General features: G+C 37.1%; 2 protein-coding genes across 3 annotated transcripts; both read right to left on the bottom strand.

The window, feature by feature from the left end:
• Positions 1–1,006: 1,006 nt before the first annotated feature.
• LOC115721191 (pentatricopeptide repeat-containing protein At1g56690, mitochondrial) lies at positions 1,007–6,736 on the bottom strand. 2 transcript variants are annotated; one of them, XM_061110586.1, is made up of 3 exons: positions 4,042–6,736; positions 3,821–3,949; positions 1,007–1,767 (listed from the first exon to the last, which is right to left on the bottom strand). In XM_061110586.1, the coding sequence occupies exon 1, from the start codon at positions 6,551–6,553 to the stop codon at positions 4,442–4,444; it is 2,112 nt and encodes a 703-aa protein (XP_060966569.1). In that variant the 5' UTR covers positions 6,554–6,736; the 3' UTR covers positions 1,007–1,767; positions 3,821–3,949; positions 4,042–4,441. The 2 variants fall into 2 exon arrangements, with proteins under 2 accessions (XP_060966569.1, XP_030506308.2); XM_030650448.2 differs by lacking the exon at positions 1,007–1,767 and having other exon boundaries at positions 3,576–3,949.
• Positions 6,737–19,609: 12,873 nt separating this feature from the next.
• On the bottom strand, positions 19,610–23,374 carry LOC115718594 (GDSL esterase/lipase At1g09390). The gene is made up of 5 exons (XM_030647405.2): positions 22,999–23,374; positions 20,680–20,868; positions 20,429–20,595; positions 20,077–20,341; positions 19,610–19,951 (listed from the first exon to the last, which is right to left on the bottom strand). The coding sequence occupies exons 1-5, from the start codon at positions 23,258–23,260 to the stop codon at positions 19,719–19,721; spliced, it is 1,116 nt and encodes a 371-aa protein (XP_030503265.2). The 5' UTR covers positions 23,261–23,374; the 3' UTR covers positions 19,610–19,718.
• Between the last annotated feature and the right edge of the window lie 2,658 nt (positions 23,375–26,032).

Genomic DNA, 26,032 nt, shown 5'->3' with positions numbered 1-26,032 from the left:
TATTTACATATTTATAACAAGCATAACATGTTTACAATCTTATTATGACATATTTATGAACAATTTAATATATTTATGTCTTATTTAACTAAAAAAAAAATATAATTTACATATAATAAGTATAATAAATTATATATAATTTAAGTTGTATATATAGTGTTTCTCTAACATAATAATAATTTATTCTTTTAAATACAATAATTGTTGTGAAATACAACTCTTCAAGAATAAAACTCAACCAAGAAATCAAAAGTAAAACATGTAGACAAATTTAAAAATGAATGAACAACAAATAGAATAACATAAAAAGAAATACACAACAATTACAAGATTCGAACAAGGAGTGGTGATGAATCACTCTTACCTACTTCTTGGCCAAAAATAAGGTTTTAAGATCTTTATTGAGCTAATAACAGATGAGAGAACCCAATACACTTTTGTACAATTTGTTCTACATATCACCCAAGAAGCAAAGCTTCTTTACAACAAAACCTCACTTGTGTCAATGGTGATCAGACACACACATTATGACATTAACAACCCTCCTCAACTCTCACTCTAACTCTCTCGTACTCGAATCTGATTTTTTTGGGTGTTACAAATGACTCTAAGGCTTGGGTATAAAATAGCATTTGGCTCTGTTGAGAATCATGGGGTTCCATCTCAAAACCAATTGGCAATGAGTGGAGTAGCCCATGTTCTTATATATGGCTCAATTCTCTACCATTTATTTCATGTGGGACATTGTCCACAATATTCCCCCTCAAGATGATGGCTATTTTTTGCTCATCAATCTTGAACCGTATCAGAGTGGACATGGTCACTATCTGTATAGGTGCGGATCGGATATGATCACTTGCCCGCAAGGGATATGGCTCTGATACCATGTTGAGAATCATGGGGTTCCATCTCAAAACCAATTGACAATGAGTGGAGTAGCCCATGTTCTTATATATGGCTCAATTCTCTACCATTTATTACATGTGGGACATTGTCCACAATAGGCTCAACTCGAGTACTAACTGTCATAACTAACAGTAAGTTAGTTCCATCTAGGTAGTTAGTTGTCTTAACATGTGTCCATAACAACAACCATCCACCGTGGTCATATGTCAAGTACTTTTGCCCTGTTGAGTAATGACTGTTCTTGGTCTTAGTAATCTCAGCAACAACTAAGTATGCTTAGGAAGTTTAGACTTAGTCTAAACTTGGCTAGAGGTTTATACCTAGGGAGCATATTTGCTATATTTTCTTTTGTCTCAATCTTCTTAACTTGAACCTCCCCTTGATGTCTATATACTATGAGTCTCGGTTTTTCATCAAGTGTAGTACAATTTGGTTATCACAATGTACTAAAATGTCTTCAGAATTGAATCCGAATTCAGTTGTATAATCCCTTAGCCAGATTGTTTCTTTTATTGTCTCAGTGGCTGCCATATATTCAACTTCTGTGGAGGATAGTGCAACCACCTTTTGAAGATTTGACTTCCAGCATAACCTGCTATGGACCTCCTAGTGTCACTGCTCCTAGCATAATTCGAGTCCACAAACCTTGTGACTTCTGTCTCAATATTTTTGTTGTTGTAGTACACTAGTCCCAAGACCATTGTACCTTTATGGTACCCCAAGATCCACTTAACAATAGACCAGTGTTCATTCCCTCGATCTAAGATGAACTTACTTACCATGCTTATTCCATAAGCCAAATTAGATTTCATACACACCATACAATACATCAAACTTCCAACACATGATGGTCTTCCCCACCTACACAAACATTGCGTCGAAGCACAGCCGATGCAAAATTCTAATCCTGATTAATTGCGTCGGCTATTCAAATTTACTAACGTCAAAACCGACATTAAAAACCACCTTTGTAATAGTGAGTGCTAAATTTCTATAATGAATGAACACATCACAAATCAAACATAAAGATCTTCTAATGAAAATTAAATAACGACAATCCCATTATTTAAACTAAAATAATAAAAAATCAACCATGCCTATGATAATTTTGATGAAAGATCGAATAATAAATCATGGGTCAATAACAATCCGAGAATCCCCATATCTGAATATGGTAAGTGGTAGTTGTGTCAACCATATGGAAACGACTTGAGCCATTTAAAAGAGAACACAAACGACCCTACTGGAGAGAAGACTAAAAGACCTCGCCATAAACAAATATGACTCGAATACGATACCAATAGCAGAGTCGTGCTACAACACATTATTAAAAAAGAAAAAGAAAAAAAAAAAAAAAGCAGAACATAGATAAAAATAAAACATAAATATGAAAATCGGTAACTAGATGCCATTCTGTAGCTATCAAATGCATCTTTTTCCCCCAAAATCCTCCCCTAGATGCAACCCCCTAACACCCCACACCGACCCTACCGACAGCCACCACAGGCCGCCTAAGCACCTTCACCATCTTAGTCGTAGAAACACGACCCAAACCCCATGCTACCTGAAACAGACCCAAAGGCCCCACCCCAAACCGCATCCCATTCTCGAGCACCACCACATCTAGACCACAAATGACCACCGAAGGCTTCTTAGCACTCCACAAAATGATACTCACGTCTAAAAGAAATATTTCACACTCCCCACCACCTAATTTATATCTATTTATTTGAGTCTTGGTGCCTAACACATGATTTATTTCGTATATTACAAAAATGAACAAAATCAAAGGACTATATATTATATACTTAAATTGTTGAATGTTGATAATCAAATTAATTAAAATTCATTTGAGTATCTATATTGTATTTATAGATGGTGAAACTGAAAACAGACAGTGTTAATTGATTTTTATGAACAACATAGAAAGAGAAGGCAAAAGGAGGGTTATGATCATCACAGCTACTCTTGAGGAGAAAGAAGGAATGGTAGAGCAGGATCGTGAGGATTTTTTTTTCTTTTTTTTAGCAAGATCATGAGGATGAAGATGAAGTCAAGATTGAGAATATTTGGGGGACGAGAAAACTATAACAATTACTAAGTAGGTATCTAAGAGGAACTCGAACATCTGACCTTGTGAGAGCAAACCATATGGTCCTTCGAATCCTGTATTTGAAGTTGAAGATTTTGCAGGGCATAGAAAGATGACAACGAAAGTATAAACTATAAATAGAATCGTTTTTACGAAAATTGAGAGCAGCAAATGAAGAATGAAGGAAAAAGAAGAGACTGGGTTACATCTGAATCACTGATCATGCAATTTCTAATAAAATCTTTAGAATTGTAGTACTCACATTTATAACTAAATCAAACTATTAAACTACTACTGCATAGTCATATATATTTTATATAATCATAGCCAACCAAGTCTTAAGGAGTTGAGAGTATATTTATCATTAACCTTGAATTTTTTGTTAGTTTGGTTGGAAAGTATGACCATGAACAAATCCATAATCATTATAGTAAGGTATTCTCTAAACAATTAGTTCATTTTTTATAATTAAAGTGCTTTTGGTCTATTCATTAAAATTTCATTGGCAGTTTACGGCCAAAACAAAATGAAAAATAAATTCACAAGTAATATGACCTAATCAGCTAAACATTCTCCATAAGCAGAATAATGATCAAGCTTAATTTCGATAGGAAACGTCACCACCAACTTTCATAATTGGCAGCTTCCCAAACCAATTAAATAAATTCCTTTTTCACTTATGGAATATACCAATTAATAAGTAGGATATCTACATACAAGGCATTGGCTAAGTGGTTGATAACTAAGGACCAAAGTAACAAACAAGACTTCATGGCAGAAACAAAACCAAGTAAATCATAGACATGTGAGTAACAAAAATACCTCTTTTTGAGTAAGTTTCAAACCCAACAAAGGCCTTCTATTTTGAACACTTGGGTTGGGTAAATGGATTATGAAAGAAACATGAAGTTTGTGTAACCAGCTGGACTTCTCAATAAATTACATTATCACCTGGGGAAGTGACCCAACAAATTATCTAGTTAGCAAGCATACAGATTGAGTACCAGACTAATAGGTTATATAACAGTAGAACCAATACATACCTCTATGTGCAATCAAAAATAGGAGTTGTAAGAGCGAAATTTGAACGAATTCGGTTGGTTAATAACTTAGTAGTGCAATTCAAAGTTTATGTGCCTCATCGTATGGAGTCAACAGTGTAAAAATTCTCACTGTAACGATACAGAAGCTTAACAATTTTTACATGACAGAGCATGAGATTGATTGGTTGCTCCAGTGTTATCAAGTATTATGGAAATGTGGTCCTCACCTGAAAGAGATGGGAAAGTATAGGATACATGGGGCCATCTAAAGCATCAGACATTCTTGAGAATGCATTAACTCAGTTCTGTCAAGTTTCTGTGCAACAAATTAAGCAATAGGCCGATAGCTTGGGTATGCTCATTGCTAAACTGAAATCAGACTACCATAAATGTCTTGCTATCACCAATAATCTTTGCAGGAACACAGTCCATCCTTGAAATGATGAAATCTATTAGCATCCCTTAAAATAATTTCTCTCCCTGTAACTTTGGCTATTAATTTAATCGCAGAATGGCAATCGCCACAGACCCTAAGATTCTTCATCACCCGAATAGGCATTGTTTCTGGCACCTTCAGCAGTCCATATGCCACTGCCAGCTTCTCACTGTGATATCGAAGGCTATGAACTTTCTCTTCTTCATCCACGTCGTGCATCACAAAGGTACCATCTGGACAGTACCCGGCTTCCCTCAGTAATACACCTAGTCTATCCAACATTCTAAGGATGATTAAATGCTCTGGATGTCCCATGCTATCTCCCCCAGTAAACATGTGAACATTTTTGTCCACTTCAATCCAGCTACAGCCAGGTGATTTGCTTACACTTCTTGCTCTCATGTCACTCCTTAGCTCTTCAACATCACCCCATCGACCCTTGGTGGCATACATATGTGATAATAAAATGTAAGGCCCAGAACTCCTAGGCTCAAGCTGTTGAAGTTTCTTTGCTGCAACTTCTGCTAAGTCCATCTTCATGTGAGTTTTGCATGCACCTAATAAGGAACCCCAAACAATAGCATCAGCTTCCACTGGCATTTTTTTAATTAAATTCATCGCCTCGTTCACCTGCCCTGCACGACCAAGCAGATCAACCATGCAAGCATAGTGTTCTGTTCTTGGCTCTACAAGGTATTTGCATTTCATTGTCTCAAAAATTTCAAGACCTTCCTCAACCTTTCCGGTGTAGCTACATGCCGAAAGAACTCCAATGAATGTAATATCATTAGGCTCTAAGCCCAAAGAGCACATCTCATGAAAAATTTGTAAAGCTTCCTCTCCTAAACCATGTTGTGCATAACCTGTAATAATAGAGTTCCACATAACAACATCCTTTTCACCAAATCTGTCAAAAACCAGTTTAGCTTTCTCAAGATTGCCACATTTGACATACATTGTGATCAAGACCGAGGCAACATATACATCATTATCAAAGTGGGATCTTAGCAACTGACAGTGAACTTGTCTACCATGATCAAGACTTGCAAGGCTAGCACAAACAGATAGGACACTGATTAGTGAAGGGAAATTCAACTTAACTCTGTGTCTCTGCATCGAAGCAAATAAATCAAGTGCTTGCAATTCAAGACCATTCCTTTCATAAACTTTAATCATGCCATTCCATGTCACTTCATTTTTCTCTATCATCTGATCAAAAATTCTTCTTGATTTATCAACCTCTCCACTTTGGCCAAAAGCAAGTATCATTGCATTGCAAGCAATAACTGACTTGATTGGCATCACCTCAAAAAGTTCTGAAGCCTCTTGAATTCGTCCACACTGAGTGTAACCCATCAACATTGCCGTCCACGATACCTCATTTTTCTCTGGCATCACTTCAAACAGCTTTCTAGCCACATCCACCCGTTGATTCTGCACATACCCGGATATCATTGTCGTCCAAGAAACGACATTCCTACATGGCATATCATCAAAAATCATCCTAGCCTCATTCAAACGACCTTCCTGGCAATACCCACCAATCATGTTTGTCCTTGCCACCATATCTTTCTCCGGCATCTCATTAAAAAGGCGATGAGCATCATCAATACGCCTAGCTTGTATCAAGCCACCCAACATAACTGTCCATGACACAACATTCTTCTCAGGCATTTGCCAAAACAGTGACTCTGCCTCCAAAATCATACCCTCTTGCACATACCCTCTAACCATAGATGTCCACGAAACCACATTACGCTCAGGCATCGAATCAAACACTTGTCTAGCTTCACTCAGCATTCCATTCTTGATATAGCCGGAAACCAATGCATTCCAAGAAATGAGATTCCTCTCAGGCATTTTATCAAACAACTTACGGGCATCTCCGGGTTGATTGTTTTGGAAGTAAGCAGCAACAATGGAGTTCCAAGACACAATATTTCTCTGAGGCATTTCATCAAACACCTTTCTGGCATTATGAATTTGGCCGAGACGGGCATAGCGTGAAATAAGAGAGTTAAAGGAACTTGCAACGTTTGTTGTATACCCTCTGATTTGAATAAATAACAACCGCATCGATGAGTTCACCGCAGACCACACTGCTGAGAGTTTACAGTTCAAAGAAACATAAAAGGCCACTTGGCTAAAACATTAGCAACTTCATTAGACGATCTAGGAATCGGAATCCCCCATTCATGTTATGAATCTTAACAACAATACCATCAAATATATGGCAAAAGGCACCCGTCAAATATACCATCAAACTATGTAATGTTATTTTAACTTTTTTTTTTTTTTTTGTTAGGATTGGGTTTTTAAAATGGTTGGAGGGCAATAGCCAATAGGAGTTAATTCCGTAAAAAAAAAAAACAAAACAAAAAAAAAAAACTGTTCTATAAATAAAATACATTTTTGTTTAAAATTCTATTACTTTATTTTTGTGATTAAAAAATTTAAAAACCAAAATATTACTAAACGCCACCATAATATTATTTTGGGCCCTGTATTTTGTAAAAATTATTAATTGGACCCTCTGTTTTGTTAAATAACAAAATGAACCTTATATTTTTTAAAATGGTAAAATAACACCCTGAGCTCAATTTTTAACAATTTTATTTTTTAATATAACAAACTTTACAATAATTTTTAATACGAACAGATACAGAAAATGTAACCAGTTTTGTCATAATATCTCTAGATAAGATTATTATTAGATTTTACTTTGACAAAATGTTAGTTCACGGGTCCTATTTGTACAATTTTAAAAAATACAAGGTCTATTTGATCATTTAACAAAATAGAGAATCCAATTTATAACTTTTGCAAAATACAAGATCTAAAATGGTATTTACCCAATATTTTATAATAATTATAATTATTTTATAATAATGGTGCCTAGGGGCTTTTTTATTTGGCTAATTAGTAATTTTTCTCCTGAACTTTGACATGTACTAAATTGTGCCCCCTGAACTTTTTTGGCCGTTAAAAATTCCCCTCGAACTATTGAGATTGTTAAATTTAAGGACTTTTGTCTAATTTCATTCAATTTACTGTTTCAGTGATTGTTTATGTACTAAATCATGATCCCCAAAATTTGATATTTACCAAATTATGCCACTCAAACTTTGATATGTACTAAATAATGCCCATTGAACATTGAACTTTCATCCATGTTAGAATTTTTTTACTAAAATTAGATAAAAGTCCTTAAATTTAACAATTTCAATAGTTCGAGGGGAATTTTTAACGGCCAAAAAAGTCCAGGGAGCACGATTTAGTACATGTCAAAGTTCGAGGGAAAAATTACTAATTAGCCTTTTTATTTTTACACTAATAACCACTTTTATTTTTTAGTTTTAAAAACAAAAAAATAAAAGTGTGTTCTGTAAATTTCATTTTCATTTTTATTTGTTAATTTTATTTAAGTCAGGTTCGAGATCGGGAACGGAGGCGGCTCCAAATCTAGGTCCAGATTCGATTTCCAAGGTCTAAGTTAGGGTCACATTCTAAAATATTGATTAAAAAATTGTTAAAAAAATTTTAAAAGTGATTTTTTAAAAAAAAAAAAAAATAGATTCTTAATTAAGAAAATTGAAAAGTAAAAATAATAGAACATGATTTTGAAAAATACATTCACTTTTTTAATTTTAAAAATAAAAAAAAATTATTAGAAAAATGTTTCCAAACGTACCATATATTAAGAGTAATGTAAAGCCCGCTTAATTAATTTGGAAATTAGCAGTTGTTTATGTTTAATTATGAAATTATTTATAGCTATTTAAATAATTTATTACTGTTATTTATGGAATTCAGAAATGCATGATTATGTTATCAGTAGTTTTTCATATTTTGCATTTCCGGTGTCCGGTATTTTGGAACTCGGCGTTTGGCTCAGTAGAAATCACAACTTAGTATGTTAGTAGTTTGGGGACGGGTGTTAGACATTGGGAATGTCGGGAATGGCCGGGAATTTAGAATTTCCCAAAAATACCCCTTTAGTATGATTTTCATGATTTTATGGTGGAGGGGCAAAATGGTCTTTTTGCCCCATTAGTATTTTGTCTTATGTGATTTATTAAATGGATTAAATGTTTATTTTAAATAATTGTTTTGGCTGAAATAAGGTGTTATATGCATTAAAACTTTATTTTCTCTCAAATTTTACACTTAGCATATTTTAGAAAAAACTTTGAAAAAGGAAAACACACTCTTTTCTCTCTCTCTTTTTCGGCTGAAGGCTTGGGGTTCAAGGGCTGGTTTTCTTTCAATTTTCAAGCTAGTTTCATCCAATCTAAGTGTTCTTCTAATCCTTGGTAAAGTCTCTAACCTTTCTTGTTGTAATTTCTTGAAAAAAATGATGAAAAATGATGATGCATGCATGATTAATTGAGGTTGTTCTTCCGTATTTTGTTGATGTTTTCTGTGGTTTAAAGCATGATTTTTAGTTGGTAATTAAGCTCTTGTGAAGTATGATTCCTAGGTTGAGCAAGCTAGAGGTTTATTATGCAAAAGTTTGATTTTCAAAGAGTATTGATTGAATCGTTCTTTGGGTTATTGTTGAGGTTTTTGTTTGATTTCAGAAGCTATTTCAAGCTTATTTGAGTAGAATATAACTAGGTTTGGATGCATGTTAGTGGATTTAACCAAGTTTGAGTTTTGGAACTCAAAGCTTGGTCTTTAATGGTGAATTTTGTCTCTGTGAGTTCTGGGTGAATTTGTTGCCTTTAAATGGTTATTTGGGGCATATAGAACAGGTCTGGAAGGTTTGGATTGATTTGGGTTTGATTTGGTCGAGTTAGGAATTTTTGAAAAATTCCTGCGAGGAACCGGAATTCGGTTGTGCAACCGGAATCGGATGGGTGTCCGATAGATTCCGAACCGAATTCGGTTGGGCAACCTGCCTACGGTTGGGGAATTTTTCCGAACCACTAGTTTTCCTCGTTTTTATGTTTTTAGGGGTATTGCCATGCTTTTTATCGATAGGGAAACTTTTAGTTCCAAGTTTTAGTCCGGGAAGTGATTTAGCGTGTCACTTATAGCGTTGTGATTTTTATGGTTTAGGAGCCGCAATCCGCCGCTCGGCTTCGGTTCCTGGGCCAGTTGACGGCACACCCGAAATCGAATCCAAGTAAGATTAGTATAACAAGATGCATATGTAGATTACATGTTTAGCGTGCATGTAGGAAGCCTATTAGATTACATTAGTTGTATGTTGGCTTCGAACCATCCAACCCTGTCACGTCGGTACAGTGCCGGAGTATGACCACAGCCGGAGTATGACCAGGTTTGACCGATCAGCCGACACTTGGTTGGTGGTTCCGTACTATTGACGTATCCCGTCGGTACAGCCGGAGTATGACCAAGCCGGAGTATGACCGGTTCGACCGATCAGGAGGATATAGTAACACGTCGGTACAGCCGGAGTATGACCAGCTAGCGGAGTATGACCGGCTCGACCGATCAGTTGTTACGTGTCAATAGTACCGTCCCTATGAACGTTCGTAACTCGCACCATGTTGGACATGGCAAGTAGTGGCTCGCACCATGTTGGACATGGCAAGCGGGACTCGCATCGTGTTGGACACGGCAGTTAGTATTATGTATGAGTATTATTATGCTTTTCTTACTGAGTCTGTCGACTCACAGTTTATGATCATGTGTAGGTAAAGGCAAGGCTATAGCTGATGGACCGTGAGCGAGCTCATGAGATTGTACATGTCGGGGCGGTTAGGCCTGGAGCGTACGATCCTCGGGACAGCAAGGCTGAATTTTGTAACTGGTCGTTAGACGACTTTTAATTTTATGTAATAGTTAAACAGTTAAAACTTTTGTAAATGATTTTATAAATCGGGATCCCGAGTCTTTTGTAAAATGGTTTATAAGTTTAATTAAAAAAACAAAATTTTAATTAATCACGTTTTTCCATAAACCTCGTTGATTAGCAACGAGCTTCACAGTACGTTTAAAAATCACGTAATACGCCTAAGATAGTTAGGGTGTTACAATTTGGTATCAGAGTCGCCAGGTTGTCTTCCGAAGATCGTCACGACATGTACAATCATCATCAGCAGTTAGCTCGGTTCACGGTTCAGTAAGCCTTTATTGCTTTAGTAGTTTATTTTATTCAGTTATGAAAAAGAAAAGCCTGTTAGGAAGCATGTTAGTAGCCTGATAGTAGAATAGGCGCATGTTTCGTTTTTAATTTCCAAATTAAGCGGCATTAGTAAGCTCGCCTTGAATACGACCTGATATGCCAACTCTTGGTTTCGCAGGCGGTTCTAACTAGATGGACGCCAGGCGGACTACCAGGAGTCAGGGCAACTCCGTGGGGTCGAACCAAGGACAGGGAGCTCAGTTTCCCCCACCTGCTAGGGGCCGAGGCAGAGGTCCCCGAGGCAGGGCTCGTGGCCGGGGTGATGAGAACCCGCCACAGGCTGCCAGGCTCCCCCAGCCGATCAGGGAGCCCCGAACTGGGAGTTACGGTTTGCGGAGATGCAAGCCCGGATCGAAGAGCAAGACCTCGAGATTCAGAGGTTGAGACAGCAGGGTGCTCCTGCAGTTCCTGTGCCCGTAGTTCCAGTGGCACCCGCTCGCCGCCTGTGCCGAGATAGTGGTGGCGGCCCATAGATTGGAACCATTGTATGAGCGGTTCCGGAAGCAAGCACCTCCGGTTTTCCTGGGAGGTCCGGACGTGATGAAAGCCGAGCAATGGCTGACGGTGATTACCAGAATCCTGAATTTCATGGGTGTCACCGGTAACGACAGAGTGGTGTGCGCCACGTTTCAGTTCCAGGAGGACGCCCTGGTATGGTGGGACATGGTGTCTCAGATTCATGATGTCACCACCATGACCTGGGAAAGGTTCCAGGAACTCTTTAATGCGAAATACTACAACGAGGCGGTTAGAAGCGCCAAGAGGAAAGAGTTCGTTCACCTGACTCAGCGGGAGAACATGAGCGTCACTGAGTATACTACTCAGTTTGACCGGTTGGCGAGGTTAGCCTCGGGAATTGTGCCGACCAACTTCAGCAAGAAGGAGAAGTATCTGGACGGGTTGAACCCCAAGATCAGGCATGACCTGATGATCACCACAGACGACAGCACCACCTATGCTCAGATGGTGGAGAAGGCACTGCGAGCTGAGGGCGCAGTGGGGTGCATGTCAGAATCAGCCAGTACTCCGGTGAGTGGCGGAGCTCCTACCCCTCCTGCATCAGGTTATAGCAGGGGGAGTAGTGGTTCGGCCATTGATCAGAGGAAGAGGGCACCCACTGCTTCCGGTGGCTCGAGTCAGAACAAGAGGTTCCGGGGGAACCAGAGTAGAGGGAGTCGTCCTGGTGGTACTGAGACCCAATTCTCCTATCCCGAGTGCCCTAGCTGCAAGAGGCACCATCGGGGCGAGTGCAAAGGTCAGGGATGCTTTCATTGTGGCATGCCCGGACACTTCAAGAGGGAATGTCCCCAGCTCCGACCAGAGGCACCGCGAGCTCCAGCGATACCCACTCCGGCCCGTGGTGTTCGCTATCACGCAGCCGATGCGTATGCCGGCCCATCGCAGTCACGGGTCGCCTTTCCGTTAACAACTCGCTATATTCGGTCGTTTGATTCGGGGGCTACACATTCTTATGTAGCGGCCGTGGTCTTTAGTAAGTTGGGTAGACCCTTTGATAGATATGAATCAGGGTTTGGAACCCTGTTACCTGGCGGAGAATTGGTTATCTCCAATAGGTGGATTAGGTCTATGCCGATCAGGATAGATGGTAGAGAGTTAAGCGCTGATCTGATAGAGATGAGCTTAGTCGAATTTGATATTATTTTAGGAATGGATTTCCTATCTAAATATTCGGCGAGCATTGACTGTAAAAGGAAGATGGTGGTCTTCCAACCAGAAAGTGAAGAACCGTTTGTATTCGTGGGTTCAGTTCAGGGATCTCGGATCCCGGTGATCTCGGCTATGTCAGCGAGAGAATTGTTGCACGGCGGGTGCTTGGGGTTTCTGGCCGTGGTGGTGGACACCACTCGGCCAGACACCATTCGGCCAGAGGACATCAGAGTGGTTCGGGAATTTTTGGACGTTTTTCCCGAAGAACTTCCAGGGTTACCACCTCAGCGAGAGATTGATTTTGTAATCGACTTGGCACCAGGGGTGGAACCGGTTTCCAAAGCCCCGTATAGGATGGCTCCAGCTGAACTTAAGGAATTAAAGATTCAGCTCCAAGGGTTGCTTGACATAGGGTTCATTCGGCCCAGTGTGTCACCCTGGGGAGCCCCGGTTTTGTTCGTCAAGAAGAAGGATGGATCTATGAGGATGTGCATCGACTACAGGGAGTTGAACAAGCTGACGGTGAAGAATAAATATCCATTACCTAGGATCGATGACTTGTTCGATCAGCTTCGGGGGAAGACGGTCTTTTCTAAGATTGATCTCCGTTCGGGTTATCATCAGTTGAGAATCCGAGAGGAGGACATTCCAAAGACGGCTTTCCGCACTAGGTATGGACATTACGAGTTTCTGGTTATGTCATTCGGACTAACCAATGCTCCCGCAAAGATTCATGGACTCCGATGAATAGAGTATTCAAGGATTTCCTCGATATCTGTGTGATTGTGTTTATCGACGACATCCTCGTGTACTCTCAATCAGAAGAGGAGCATGAGTTACATCTTCAGATGGTACTGCAACGGCTTCGAGAACATAGACTTTATGCCAAGTTCAAGAAATGTGAGTTCTAGTTGTCTCAGGTGTCCTTCCTAGGGCACATTGTGACTAAAGAAGGGATCAAGGTGGATCCCGGGAAGATTGAATCCGTCAGGGATTGGCCGAGACCGAAGACAGTGACAGAGATCAGAAGCTTCTTGGGATTAGCTGGGTACTACCGTAGGTTCGTGGAGGGGTTCTCCAAAATTTCAATGCCCCTAACCGAGCTTACAAAGAAGAATCAGCGGTTTATCTGGTCAGATAAATGTGAAGCTAGTTTTCAGGAGCTAAAGCAGAGGTTGATTACTGCTCCGGTGCTAGCTTTGCCTTCGGACAAGGAGAAGTTCGTAGTCTACTGTGACGCATCCAAACAGGGTTTGGGGTGCGTATTGATGCAAGCCGATCGGGTTATCGCTTATGCCTCCCGTCAGTTAAAGGATTATGAACAGCGATACCCGACTCATGATTTAGAATTGGCCGCAGTGGTTTTTGCACTGAAGATTTGGCGGCATTACCTTTACGGGGAGAAGTGTGAGATCTATACCGACCATAAAAGTCTCAAGTATTTCTTTACTCAGAAAGATTTGAACATGAGACAAAGGCGTTGGTTGGAATTAGTGAAGGATTATGATTGCGAGATCCTCTATCATCCCGGAAAAGCCAATGTAGTGGCCGATGCCCTGAGCAGAAAAGGTCCCGGGCAAGTAGCTAGTATGATTCAGATCTCACCTCAGTTAGCTGAGGATATGGTTAGATCCAGCATTGAGTTTGTGGTAGGTCAGCTTCACAACTTGACGCTGCAATCTGATCTATTAGAAAGAATAAAAGTCGCTCAGATGACAGATCCGGAGTTAGTGAAAATCCGAGATGAGGTATTGGCTGGTCTAGCCAAGGACTTTTCAGTGTCAGATAGTGGGATGCTTTTGTATAAAGCCAGGGTTTGTGTCCCGAGCAGTGTGGAACTTAGAAATGAGATCTTTGAGGAGGCTCATTCTACCCCATATTCTCTGCATCCGGGCACCACCAAAATGTACCAAGATTTGAAACCGTACTTCTGGTGGAGCGGTATGAAGAAGAATTTGGTAGAATTCGTATCGAGATGCCTCACTTGTCAGCAGATTAAGGCTGAACATCAGAGACCAGCAGGGTTTTTGCAGCCTCTAACCCTACCAGAATGGAAATGGGAAGATATTACGATGGATTTTGTGGTCGGGTTACCTAGGACCACGGGTTTGTATGATTCCATCTGGGTAGTGGTGGACCGATTTACGAAATCTGCTCATTTTCTGCCGGTTAGAACAACATTTTCAGTGGATCAGTTGGCAGAACTGTACGTCAGAGAGATAGTGAGACTTCACGGGGTACCGAAGTCTATAGTTTCGGACAGGGATCCGAAATTCACCTCCAAATTTTGGCAAAGTTTGCAACGGGCAATGGGTACGAAGCTAAAATTCAGTACAGCATTCCATCCTCAGACAGATGGTCAGTCCGAAAGGACAATTCAGATATTGGAGGATATGTTGAGAGCCTGTGTTATGGACTTTGAAGGCTCATGGAGTAAGTATCTACCGTTGATAGAATTCTCTTACAACAACAGTTATCAGAGTACGATAGGGATGGCTCCCTATGAACTGTTGTACGGTAGGAAATGTAGATCCCCTATCCACTGGGATGAGACAGGGGAGAGGAAATACCTGGGTCCAGAGTCAGTTCAGCGGACCAATGAGGCGATAGAGAAGATAAAAGCTAGAATGCTTGCCTCACAAAGCGGACGTAAGAGTTACGCATCCGAAACGCAGAGATGTTGAGTTCCAAGTAGGGGAACATGTATTTTTACGGGTATCTCCGATGAAGGGGATTAAACGTTTCGGGAAAAGAGGCAAGTTATGCCCTAGATTTACAGGACCTTTCGAGATTCTCGAGAAGATAGGTCAAGTGGCATATCGGTTAGCATTGCCTCCAGCCTTATCAGCAGTGCACAACGTATTCCATGTCTCAATGTTGAGAAAATACGTTTCAGACCCCTCTCATATACTCAGTTATGAGAGTCTTCGGCTTCGGCCGGACATGACCTATGAGGAACGGCCAAGGCGCATCCCGGATAGAAAGGATAAAGTCCTTCGGAATAAGACCATAGCATTGGTCAAGGTTCTCTGGAGAAACAGTAAGGTGGAAGAAGCCACCTGGGAGCTAGAGTCAGATATGAGAGCTCAATATCCAGAGTTATTCAGGTTAGATTTCGGGGACGAAATCCTTTTTAAGGGGGGAATAGTTGTAAAGCCCGCTTAATTAATTTGGAAATTAGCAGTTGTTTATGTTTAATTATGAAATTATTTATAGCTATTTAAATAATTTATTACTGTTATTTATGGAATTCAGAAATGCATGATTATGTTATCAGTAGTTTTTCATATTTTGCATTTCCGGTGTCCGGTATTTTGGAACTCGGCGTTTGGCTCAGTAGAAATCACAACTTAGTATGTTAGTAGTTTGGGGACGGGTGTTAGACATTGGGAATGTCGGGAATGGCCGGGAATTTAGAATTTCCCAAAAATACCCCTTTAGTATGATTTTCATGATTTTATGGTGGAGGGGCAAAATGGTCTTTTTGCCCCATTAGTATTTTGTCTTATGTGATTTATTAAATGGATTAAATGTTTATTTTAAATAATTGTTTTGGCTGAAATAAGGTGTTATATGCATTAAAACTTTATTTTCTCTCAAATTTTACACTTAGCATATTTTAGAAAAAACTTTGAAAAAGGAAAACACACTCTTTTCTCTCTCTCTTTTTCGGCTGAAGGCTTGGGGTTCAAGGGCTGGTTTTCTTTCAATTTTCAAGCTAGTTTCATCCAATCTAAGTGTTCTTCTAATCCTTGGTAAAGTCTCTAACCTTTCTTGTTGTAATTTCTTGAAAAAAATGATGAAAAATGATGATGCATGCATGATTAATTGAGGTTGTTCTTTGCGTATTTTGTTGATGTTTTACGTGGTTTAAAGCATGATTTTTAGTTGGTAATTAAGCTCTTGTGAAGTATGATTCCTAGGTTGAGCATGCTAGAGGTTTATTATGCAAAAGTTTGATTTTCAAAGAGTATTGATTGAATCTGTTGCTGGGTTATTGTTGAGGTTTTTGTTTGATTTCAGAAGCTATTTCAAGCTTATTTGAGTAGAATATAACTAGGTTTGGATGCATGTTAGTGGATTTAACCAAGTTTGAGTTTTGGAACTCAAAGCTTGGTCTTTAATGGTGAATTTTGTCTCTGTGAGTTCTGGGTGAATTTGTTGCCTTTAAATGGTTATTTGGGGCATATAGAACAGGTCTGGAAGGTTTGGATTGATTTGGGTTTGATTTGGTCGAGTTAGGAATTTTTGAAAAATTCCTGCGAGGAACCGGAATTCCGGTTGTGCAACCGGAATTCCGGATGGGTGTCCAGTAATTCCCAGAACCGGAATTCCGGTTGGGCAACCTGGCCTACGGTTGGGGAATTTTTCCGAACCCTAGTTTTCCTCGTTTTTATGTTTTTAGGGGTATTGCCATGCTTTTTATCGATAGGGAAACTTTTAGTTCCAAGTTTTAGTCCCCGGGAAGTGATTTAGCGTGTCACTTATAGCGTTGTGATTTTTATGGTTTAGGAGCCGCAATCCGCCGTCAGCCTTCGGCCTCCAACAGTTGACCGCAAGACACCCGAAATCTAATCCAAGTAAGATTAGTATAACAAAGATGCATATGTAGATTACATGTTTAGCGTGCATGTAGGAAGCCTATTAGATTACAGTAGTTGTATGTTGGCTTCGAACCATCCAACCCTGTCACGTCGGTACAGGCTGGAGTATGACCAGCAGCCGGAGTATGACCGGTTCGACCGATCAGGCTGACAGTTGGTTGGTGGTTCCGTACTATTGACGTATCCCGTCGGTACAGGCTGGAGTATGACCAGCAGCCGGAGTATGACCGGTTCGACCGATCAGGAGGATATAGTAACACGTCGGTACAGGCTGGAGTATGACCAGCAGCCGGAGTATGACCGGTTCGACCGATCAGGTTGTTACGTGTCAATAGTACCGTCCCTATGAACGTTCGTAACTCGCACCATGTTGGACATGGCAGTAGTGGCTCAGTACCATGTTGGACATGGCAGTAGCGGGACTCAGTATCGTGTTGGACACGGCAGTTAGTATTATGTATGAGTATTATTATGCTTTTCTTACTGAGTCTGTCGACTCACAGTTTATGATCATGTGTAGGTAAAGGCAAGGCTATAGCTGATGGACCGTGAGCGAGCTCATGAGATTGTACATGTCGGGGCGGTTAGGCCTGGAGCGTACGATCCTCGGGACAGCAAGGCTGAATTTTGTAACTGGTCGTTAGACGACTTTTAATTTTATGTAATAGTTAAACAGTTAAAACTTTTGTAAATGATTTTATAAATCGGGATCCCGAGTCTTTTGTAAAATGGTTTATAAGTTTAATTAAAAAGCAAAATTTTAATTAATCACGTTTTTCCATAAACCTCGTTGATTAGCAACGAGCTGCACAGTACGTTTAAAAATCACGTAATACGCCTAAGATAGTTAGGGTGTTACAAGTAAATAGCGGCATAAGTAACTGAAATTTTAAATTTATAAGTGACATAAATTTAATATTTATTTTTAGCGGCGTAAGTATTCAATATTTATAAAATAATTATAATTATTATAAAATATTGCTAATGTAAAGTGCTTATTAGGTACCGTTTGTGCCTTTGAGCTTTTAAGCTGGATGACCTTGTGGGAAAACTACTTTTGCTTATTATATTAACCTTGTTATAAAGTTATTTTAATTTTTAATTTTTTTAAGGGAATTTTATTTGCACCCCATAAAATGATAAATACACTCTGTTATTAAAAAAATAAACTTAAATAATTTTTAAAAATTACTCTTGATATATTTTTTTTTTTCAAATTTTTTCCTCACATTATTTTAAGTTAATTTTAATACTTAATTTGATTTTATTTTCATATATTTTTCTAAATTATGTATATCTTTTTTTAAAAAAAAAAATTAAGAAAATTTTATTTAATTTTTTTGTCATAATATTTCAAATATAATTTATTTTTATTTGATATGTACATTTTTTAAGAATATGAATTGGAAAAAAAAAATTAAAAAAAAAACTTAGTAAAATTAAAGGTATAAATTTTATATAATATAAAAATTATTAAAACAGAATGTCTTTAAAAATTATTGGGGTATAAATAAAACTTTTTCTTTTTTATCAACTATTAAAGAAAAAGACTAAAATATCCTAACACTAAACTAAATACCCAGCCCTCACCACTCACATTTTTTTTCACATTTTCTTCCACTTTTCTCCTCTCAATACTTAGCTCAAGTCAGCTCCAAAAGATAAGCTCAACCACTATTTTTTTTTGGAATTATTACATAGAAAATATAAATTAATACTTTATTTACAATAATACCTCTATAAGGTATGGATAACATTTATACCTATTATATGATTTTAATTACCAAAATACCACTTACACTATAACTTACACAATCAAACAATGGTTACAGGGTGGTTGCTGCGTGGTTGTGCGGTAGTTGTATCAGACGAAGGTTTCAATCAGATGATGGTTGCAGAGTGGATGCTAGGTGGTTGGTCAAAGGTTGCATCAGACGAAGGTTTTAATCTGACGAAAGCATCTGGGTGGTTGGTCGAATGTTGCATCAGACGGAGGTTTCAATCATACGAAATAATTGTTAACAAAATATTTATGCAACTGTAATGCAACTGTTGTGAAACATTAAAATCGAAACAGTGTTTTCACGTACGTAACTCTATCTACATGTCTCTTTATATTTTAATATGAACAAATTTACCATGAGAAATTTAGAAAACAACAAAAATAGACCAGGATAAATATTTTACTATAGTATTGATGTAATTTTTTTTTATTATACTTGAGTTGGATTGTTTAGAAACTCCAGATCAATTTTTTGAGATCTGTCTTCCATGAATTTAAAAATTGAAGTCAAGATAGTAGTTGTATACAAATTAAACTGGATTTCCAGTTAAATTTTAGTTTCGACGTAGTAGTTTTTCTACACTTTTTTTATGAATTCGTAACAGCCCCTATTTTGATTGATTCTAATTGTCTTCTAGGTGAATTGCTGGAATTAATGGTGGTTCTCTTTCTGATTGAATTTTTATTTCAGTTGCATTGGGTTGTTGCGTGGTTGCGCAATGGTTGCGCGATAGTTGCCCAGAAAGCATGGATCATGGGTTGAAGTTGTGTGTAAGTGGTATTTATGTAAAATTTTTTATTTGAGCTGTATATTTGTTTATTTGGCCAGCTGAAAGTATTTTTGTAATATTATTACTTTTTTGGTTAAAATTGAAAAAAAATCCAAATTAAAATCTTATAAAATTAAAATAAATTTACTCTACTTTTTAAATTATAGCTGAACCCAAATTTTCTACTCTTAGTTCTCTTTAGAGAAAGTACAATACAAAATAATACACAATTACAACAAAATGTGACTTATTACCATAAAAATCAACTACTACAAAAGAAATCAAACTTGAGCCTAGGTGTTGAATAAGCCATGGAAAGTATTTTGGATGCAACAATGGAGTTTGCAGCCTCTGTGTAATGAATACCATCCCAATTTATGCGCCGAGTTCCTTTGTCGCAGACTTGATGGCCGGCTTGACCACACGTCACTTTGATGTTGTAATTGTAAGGAGGACCTCCATCACCACAACATGCCATTAGAGGACTTGAGAAGCCTACAAAATATGTTATTGTCCACTCAAGTAATCAGCATAAACTTTTAGTTTAATTTTGAAAAATTAAGAGACACAAAAGCAAATTCTAAGATATCACCAATATGGGATTGTGACACAAGACTTACCATATTTTGTAGAGTTGGCAATAAGATCATACTTGATGGAGTAGATATCTACATACACAATAGTTGCATCTCTCATTTCAGTTCTCATCTTTTGACATAAACGACGCAATTCTTCGTTGAACATTTTCGCTGCATCATTATAAATCGAAATGCATCCATGTTGGTCTAATTTCTGATTCTTAACTAATGAAAGTTTCTGAGGAAGACATCCCAATGGCCCTGTGTTATGTACCCAAAAATTCCTGCCACCTTGATCATATAGAGTCTGCATTTGATGTAGAAACAAAGTGTCAATGCAAATTCATGAAGAATTCTTTGTTAGTGAAAATATTGAGCAATTTCTTCTTCTCACCTTAATTGCATTCTGTATTTCTATAGTTATGGATGGAATGGTTTTTACAACTTCAAGATAGGACATATTTTTAGCAAAAGAGTCAGCAATGTCATTTTGCCCAATATCGATGGTGTAAAGCGCCTTCTTAAACCCTTCATCGGTGATTAAGTAAAGATTATTTGAACCTAAAACACAATTAATCATCAGCACATATTGTCAATTATTGGTAGAAAATTGAAACCATTCAACTCATCAAATACCAAACAAACCTGCTGCAACAAGCTCAAGATTCCTAGCTTTGAAATGAGTGAACTGCATGACCTGAATATTCAAAGAAAAGGGTACATATTTAGGGAGGGTTGAGGACCCCACAATTGCAAAATTGGCCCCATTTGTGAACTTGCTCCCTGCCAATGAGTCTAGGTATGGAATCAAATAGCTTGTCTTCAAACTTTGGCCTGCATAATAAGGTTAAAAAATTACACAAATTTTTGTATAAAATATAACATACCTAACATAGATTAAGCAACATTTGATCCCTGTGGCACATTGTGAAATATACAATGACACAATTCACAAGGCAGACAATCACTTACACTAAAGCTGGTCAAATCTTTTTCTTTTTTCCTACAATTGTTTTGAATAAAATTATGTGTTAACACATCATGGTAGATCTAAATCACATTTGTTGGGTTCTCTTCTAAGTATAACATTGTAATTTTAAATAAAATATTATACAGGAATTGAAAATCTCCTCACCAAATTCTATGTCCAATATTTGTCAAAGGTTAAAAATAGGGCGCAAACGAATTGAGTTAGCAGGATTGAAAATATTTTAGTGGATGAGCATTGTTATTGGACAACAGTAGTGTCTAGCACCTCTAGACATGTGGCTTTGTGATTGACTAGCAATACTCCTTCAGAGTCATTATATTAAACTATGAACCCGATACTTAGTTGGACCAATAACGATATTGACACATAGGAGGTTGTTAGGCACCACTGCTTTTTTAGCATTTCTCTTTAGTGGACTAACCTAATGGTTATAGTTAGTTTGGAGAAAATATGAGCCATTCATCGAACCTTTCTACAAGAATATAAAAGTTGGACCAAATTCATTGAAATGTGTCTAAATTTTTGGACTTTTGTTTTTTATATATAAAAAAATTATAAAACTTCAATATTTTTTTAAAAATTAATCATTCATAACATAACTATCTAATATTACATTCATGAGACCAATATATTTAAAATAATTATTATACACTAGAAACTAGTCGTTAGGATCCTACATTTAAGTGTGAAATTGGCTTGGGCACCCTCCTTACAAATCTTTTGGAATTGAGTTCGAAGTGGTTGTAACAAATGGTATCCCAGCCATGTTGGGTCGAAGCTACAGAAAGAGCAACTTATGGTGGTTTATAACTATTTGGGACCCTCCCTTTCAGGCTAGTCTTAAGTTGATTGGGTTTACCTTATACAATAAATGTTAAGAGACACTTTGAGGTCTCGAACACTATAAGAGGTGGCATATGGCTATTTAAAAGTGTTTATTGGACTATATCCAATAAGTCTATTTAGTTCTAATCTAATTATATGTTGGATGTTAGATTTCATCATCCGACCAAATATAATTAAGACTGGTTCGGATCCATCCAATGTTTTAAGTCTGATATTTATTGGATTAGACTGGATCCATTCAATCTAAAAAAAAAAAAAATCTAATAACGACATAAAATTTAATTATGCATCCAATCAAAACGAAAATATTAATATGTTTGATTGGATGTAGGATATATTGGATTTTTTAAAACTCCATTCAACATTTGATTTGATCCAATTGGATATTTAAAAATAACATTCAATCCGATCCGATTACAATTGAATATCTAATGTTCGACAATCAATTATAATTCTATCAACACGTTATTATTGGATAAATTTATACCCACTCCATTGGTGTATAGGCAAGCTAAGATTATGACTAAAGCTCACCTAATTCTAAAAAAAAAAAAAAATCTCTTTTGAAATTACATAATTTTTTCTAAAATAAAAACTTAATAATATTTTTTTTTTCTCATGACCTATAAATTTTAAAACCAATATATAATTTCAAAGAGCTTAGTAATATGTTTTTTAATAAATAAATTTAGAAAAGGGGAGATGTAAATAGAGAGATAAAGTACATTCACAATAATAATGGGCAATAATTATAATAACTACGGGGAATGGGTAAATATATATAGGGAAAGATGAATGGAACATATCAACAGTGGGACCCATTTTATTTCACTCAAATCCACATCTAACTCCGACACCTCCCGAAATAGGAGACACACACAACAACATTCACAATCACAATTCTCCCCATCCCAAACGCTGTCGTTTCGACTCCAAACGACACGACCACAATTAAAATAAAATAAAAACCACCGTCAAACTCAAATTTCATGGTGCTACCGACACACATAAAACTATACATATAGAAGATCATGTCGTTTTGGGAAAATATTATATAATCTTTTATTAATTAAATTAAAAAATTATTTTAAAAATAAATAAATAAAATGGCTTAGGCTTAGGCTTACAGAGAAAATCAATGATGAGGCGTCCATCGGACAACCGACCGGTTGATCTGTTGAAAAACGTACGGCCATTGGGAAGGTTGACTGAGAATCCGAGTCCCGCCACCAGTCCACCCGTGTCCGAGTTGGAATCGCCGAAGTTGAAGATTACCGGCCTGTTTTTGCACTGAGACACCACTGGATTCACCGTTGAAAGGAGGAGGTAAATCAATGTAAACAGAGTGAGACCAATGGACTGAGAATGAGAATAGGAAGCCATGGCCATAGATGTGAACAGGACAGAGTTTTCTCTTTAGACTCTGTAGTACTCTGTTTAGAGATTTCTAAAAGCTATGGGTTTTATAACTTTTGAAGAGAAAGAATGCCTTCAAATATAAGTTTAGTAAATTGTTAAAAAGAAATAATAAGTTTTAGTAAAAAAAACTAGATCCTCAACAGTAAATTTATAATTTCTCTTGCCACACCAAAAAAAAAAAAAGATTTCTCTCTCAAATAAAAAATAAATAAAATAAAAAAGAATGAAGAAAGAAAATGGCTATATTTATATCATATTAACACTTTTTTCAATACTTTCAAAAAACATTTTTTCTTAATATTTTACAATATATTCTTAAATTTAGGCTTTTCTTCTAACAAAATTTCTGTTTTTATTTAGTTGATATTGTTAGTTACTTATTTTTGTGCTACTGTTAAATTTTTTTAAAAAAATAACAACATTTTTTTTATTTTTATTATGATTTATTGATAATAAACAACTTGAAACTAATATAACAATTTTGTTTGTACCATTTTTTGTATGAAAGTAAAAAAATTAATGATTTGTTTAAAAATATACATGGTAATGATAGCCTAGAGTTTGTTACTACAATTTTTTTTTTAGTAATGTTGTATGGCATCACACATTTAGGCTATACTTGCTAGGAGAGAGAAGAATAGGATGGAGAGTTAGAAAGGGTAAGGAATAGGATGATGAAAGGATAGTTGAATAAAGTTGGAAGGATAGAGATTAAAATAAATATTAAATTATTATTTTATAGTTTTTAATACAATCAAATATTATTTTTAAAATGGTAGAAATAAAGATAATTTATATCGCCTTTTTTGTTTTTTTTCTTGAATTCTCTTATTTTTTGGGAGATTGAAAGTTGTGTATTTGGCGAGGGAGGGTCTCCCTCTATTTCTCATCTCTATTCTCTTCCTAAACAAAGAAACTCATCAATCTCTCTATCTTTCTCTACTCTTCTCCCTTCATTCTTCTCCCCCTTTATATATATATAGTTACTACTACAAAAGTTAGAATTCGTAATGGTCCTAAAAATATTTTTTTTAGGGGACTGCCACTAAAAAAATTAAATAACTGTATAGGCGACGGTTTTAAACTGTCGCATATACTATAGGCGACAGTGTTAAATCGTTGGGTATAAGGATCCAATAAAAAATCGTTACCTACTTCTCGTCACATTTCCCACGTGCCCACCTACTTTTTTTTTTTATTATTTCCCACATGCCCACCTATTTCTTCTCACCTATTTTTTTTTCCCATTTTCCACACCCTAAAACGAAAATCTTAAACCCCACCCATGCCTCCGCACCATCGCCCTTCTCTCTCGCCGTCTTCCTCCCTCTCTCGATCTCCCTTTCTTCTCGTCTCTCTCGTCCATCGATCTCCACTCACCCCTCCTCCCGTCGGTCTCCCTCTCCTCTCCATCACATACGTCAGACTACCACCACCTCCCGTCCACCACCTCCCATCTGTCTCCCTCTCTCTCTTTCTCTCTCTCTGACCTTGGTATAAATATATTTATTTATTTATTTTATCATATATATTTATTTTGTTATTGTACAAATTTAATGTGTTTTAAAGTTAGTTGTTATTGTAATAAAATTAATTAGTTATTTTATTTTAATTTAGGTAAAATTATAAAACCAATGCAGAAAAAAATGAGGGAAAATATAGATTTTAATGTCAGAAAAATCTATTTTTTTTCTCTTTTTGTTTTACATTCCCGACGGTTTTAAACCTTCGCCTATAACAAGGTATAGGCGACGGTTTTAAACAGTTGCCTATAGTATAGGACACGGTTTAAAACTGTCACATGTACCTTGTTATAGGCAACGGTTTTAAACCGTTGGGAAGTCGACATTAGCGACGGTTTTTAAATGTCATCTATTTTGTCCATTTTGCGACGGTCGTATAGGTGACGGTTATAGAAACTGTCCGGAATACTTTAAAGGACCACTTTATCAATCTTTCTAAAGCATCAGGTTTTGATAAAACTTGCCTTAGTGGCTGATTTGTTAAAACTATAATTGGATGTGCTTGGAAATATGGTCGTAATTTGCGAGATGTGTGAATTAGGCATAATGCAAGTTTTTCAAGAGGTGGGTATCTCGAATCTACCCCCAATAATCTTTTACTAACATAGTAAACATGTTGTTGGTGCTTACCCTCTTCTCGCACTAAAGATGCACTAATGGCATGCTCCGAGACAGATAGATAAAGGTATAAAGTTTCTCCAGTTATTGGTTTGACCAAAACTGAAGGTGTTGACAAATGCTTCTTTATGCCTGTAAAAGCTTCCTCGCACTCTTATGTCCATTTGAATTTCTTATTGTCTCGTAAAACATTAAAAAATAGAAAGCATTTATCTATTGACTTCAAAATGAACCTGCTGAGTGCTGACATCCTTCTTGTCAAAGCCTAGACTTCTTTTGACTTTGTTGGTGAAGGCGTCTCAATTAAGGCCTTTATTTTCTCTGGATTGGCTTCGATTCCTCTCGCATTGACTATGAAACTTAGAAATTTTCCTGAGAAAACCACAAAAAAACATTTCTTAGGATTAAGTTTCATGTCGTATTAACTGAGAATGTTAAAACATTCTGTGAGGTCTTTTGTGTGATCCTCGCTTTTTACTGACTTCACCAGCATATCGTCGACGTAGACTTTCATATTTCATCTAATTTGGTTCTCGAACATACTATTACCAGTCGTTGGTGTTGGGTTTTATGCCCTAAATAAAACTCATTTCAATATAAT

This window comes from Cannabis sativa, chromosome 2 (genome assembly GCF_029168945.1).
Source record: "Cannabis sativa cultivar Pink pepper isolate KNU-18-1 chromosome 2, ASM2916894v1, whole genome shotgun sequence".
Lineage (NCBI taxonomy): Eukaryota > Viridiplantae > Streptophyta > Magnoliopsida > Rosales > Cannabaceae > Cannabis > Cannabis sativa.
This window is presented reverse-complemented; position numbering and strand designations above follow the sequence as displayed.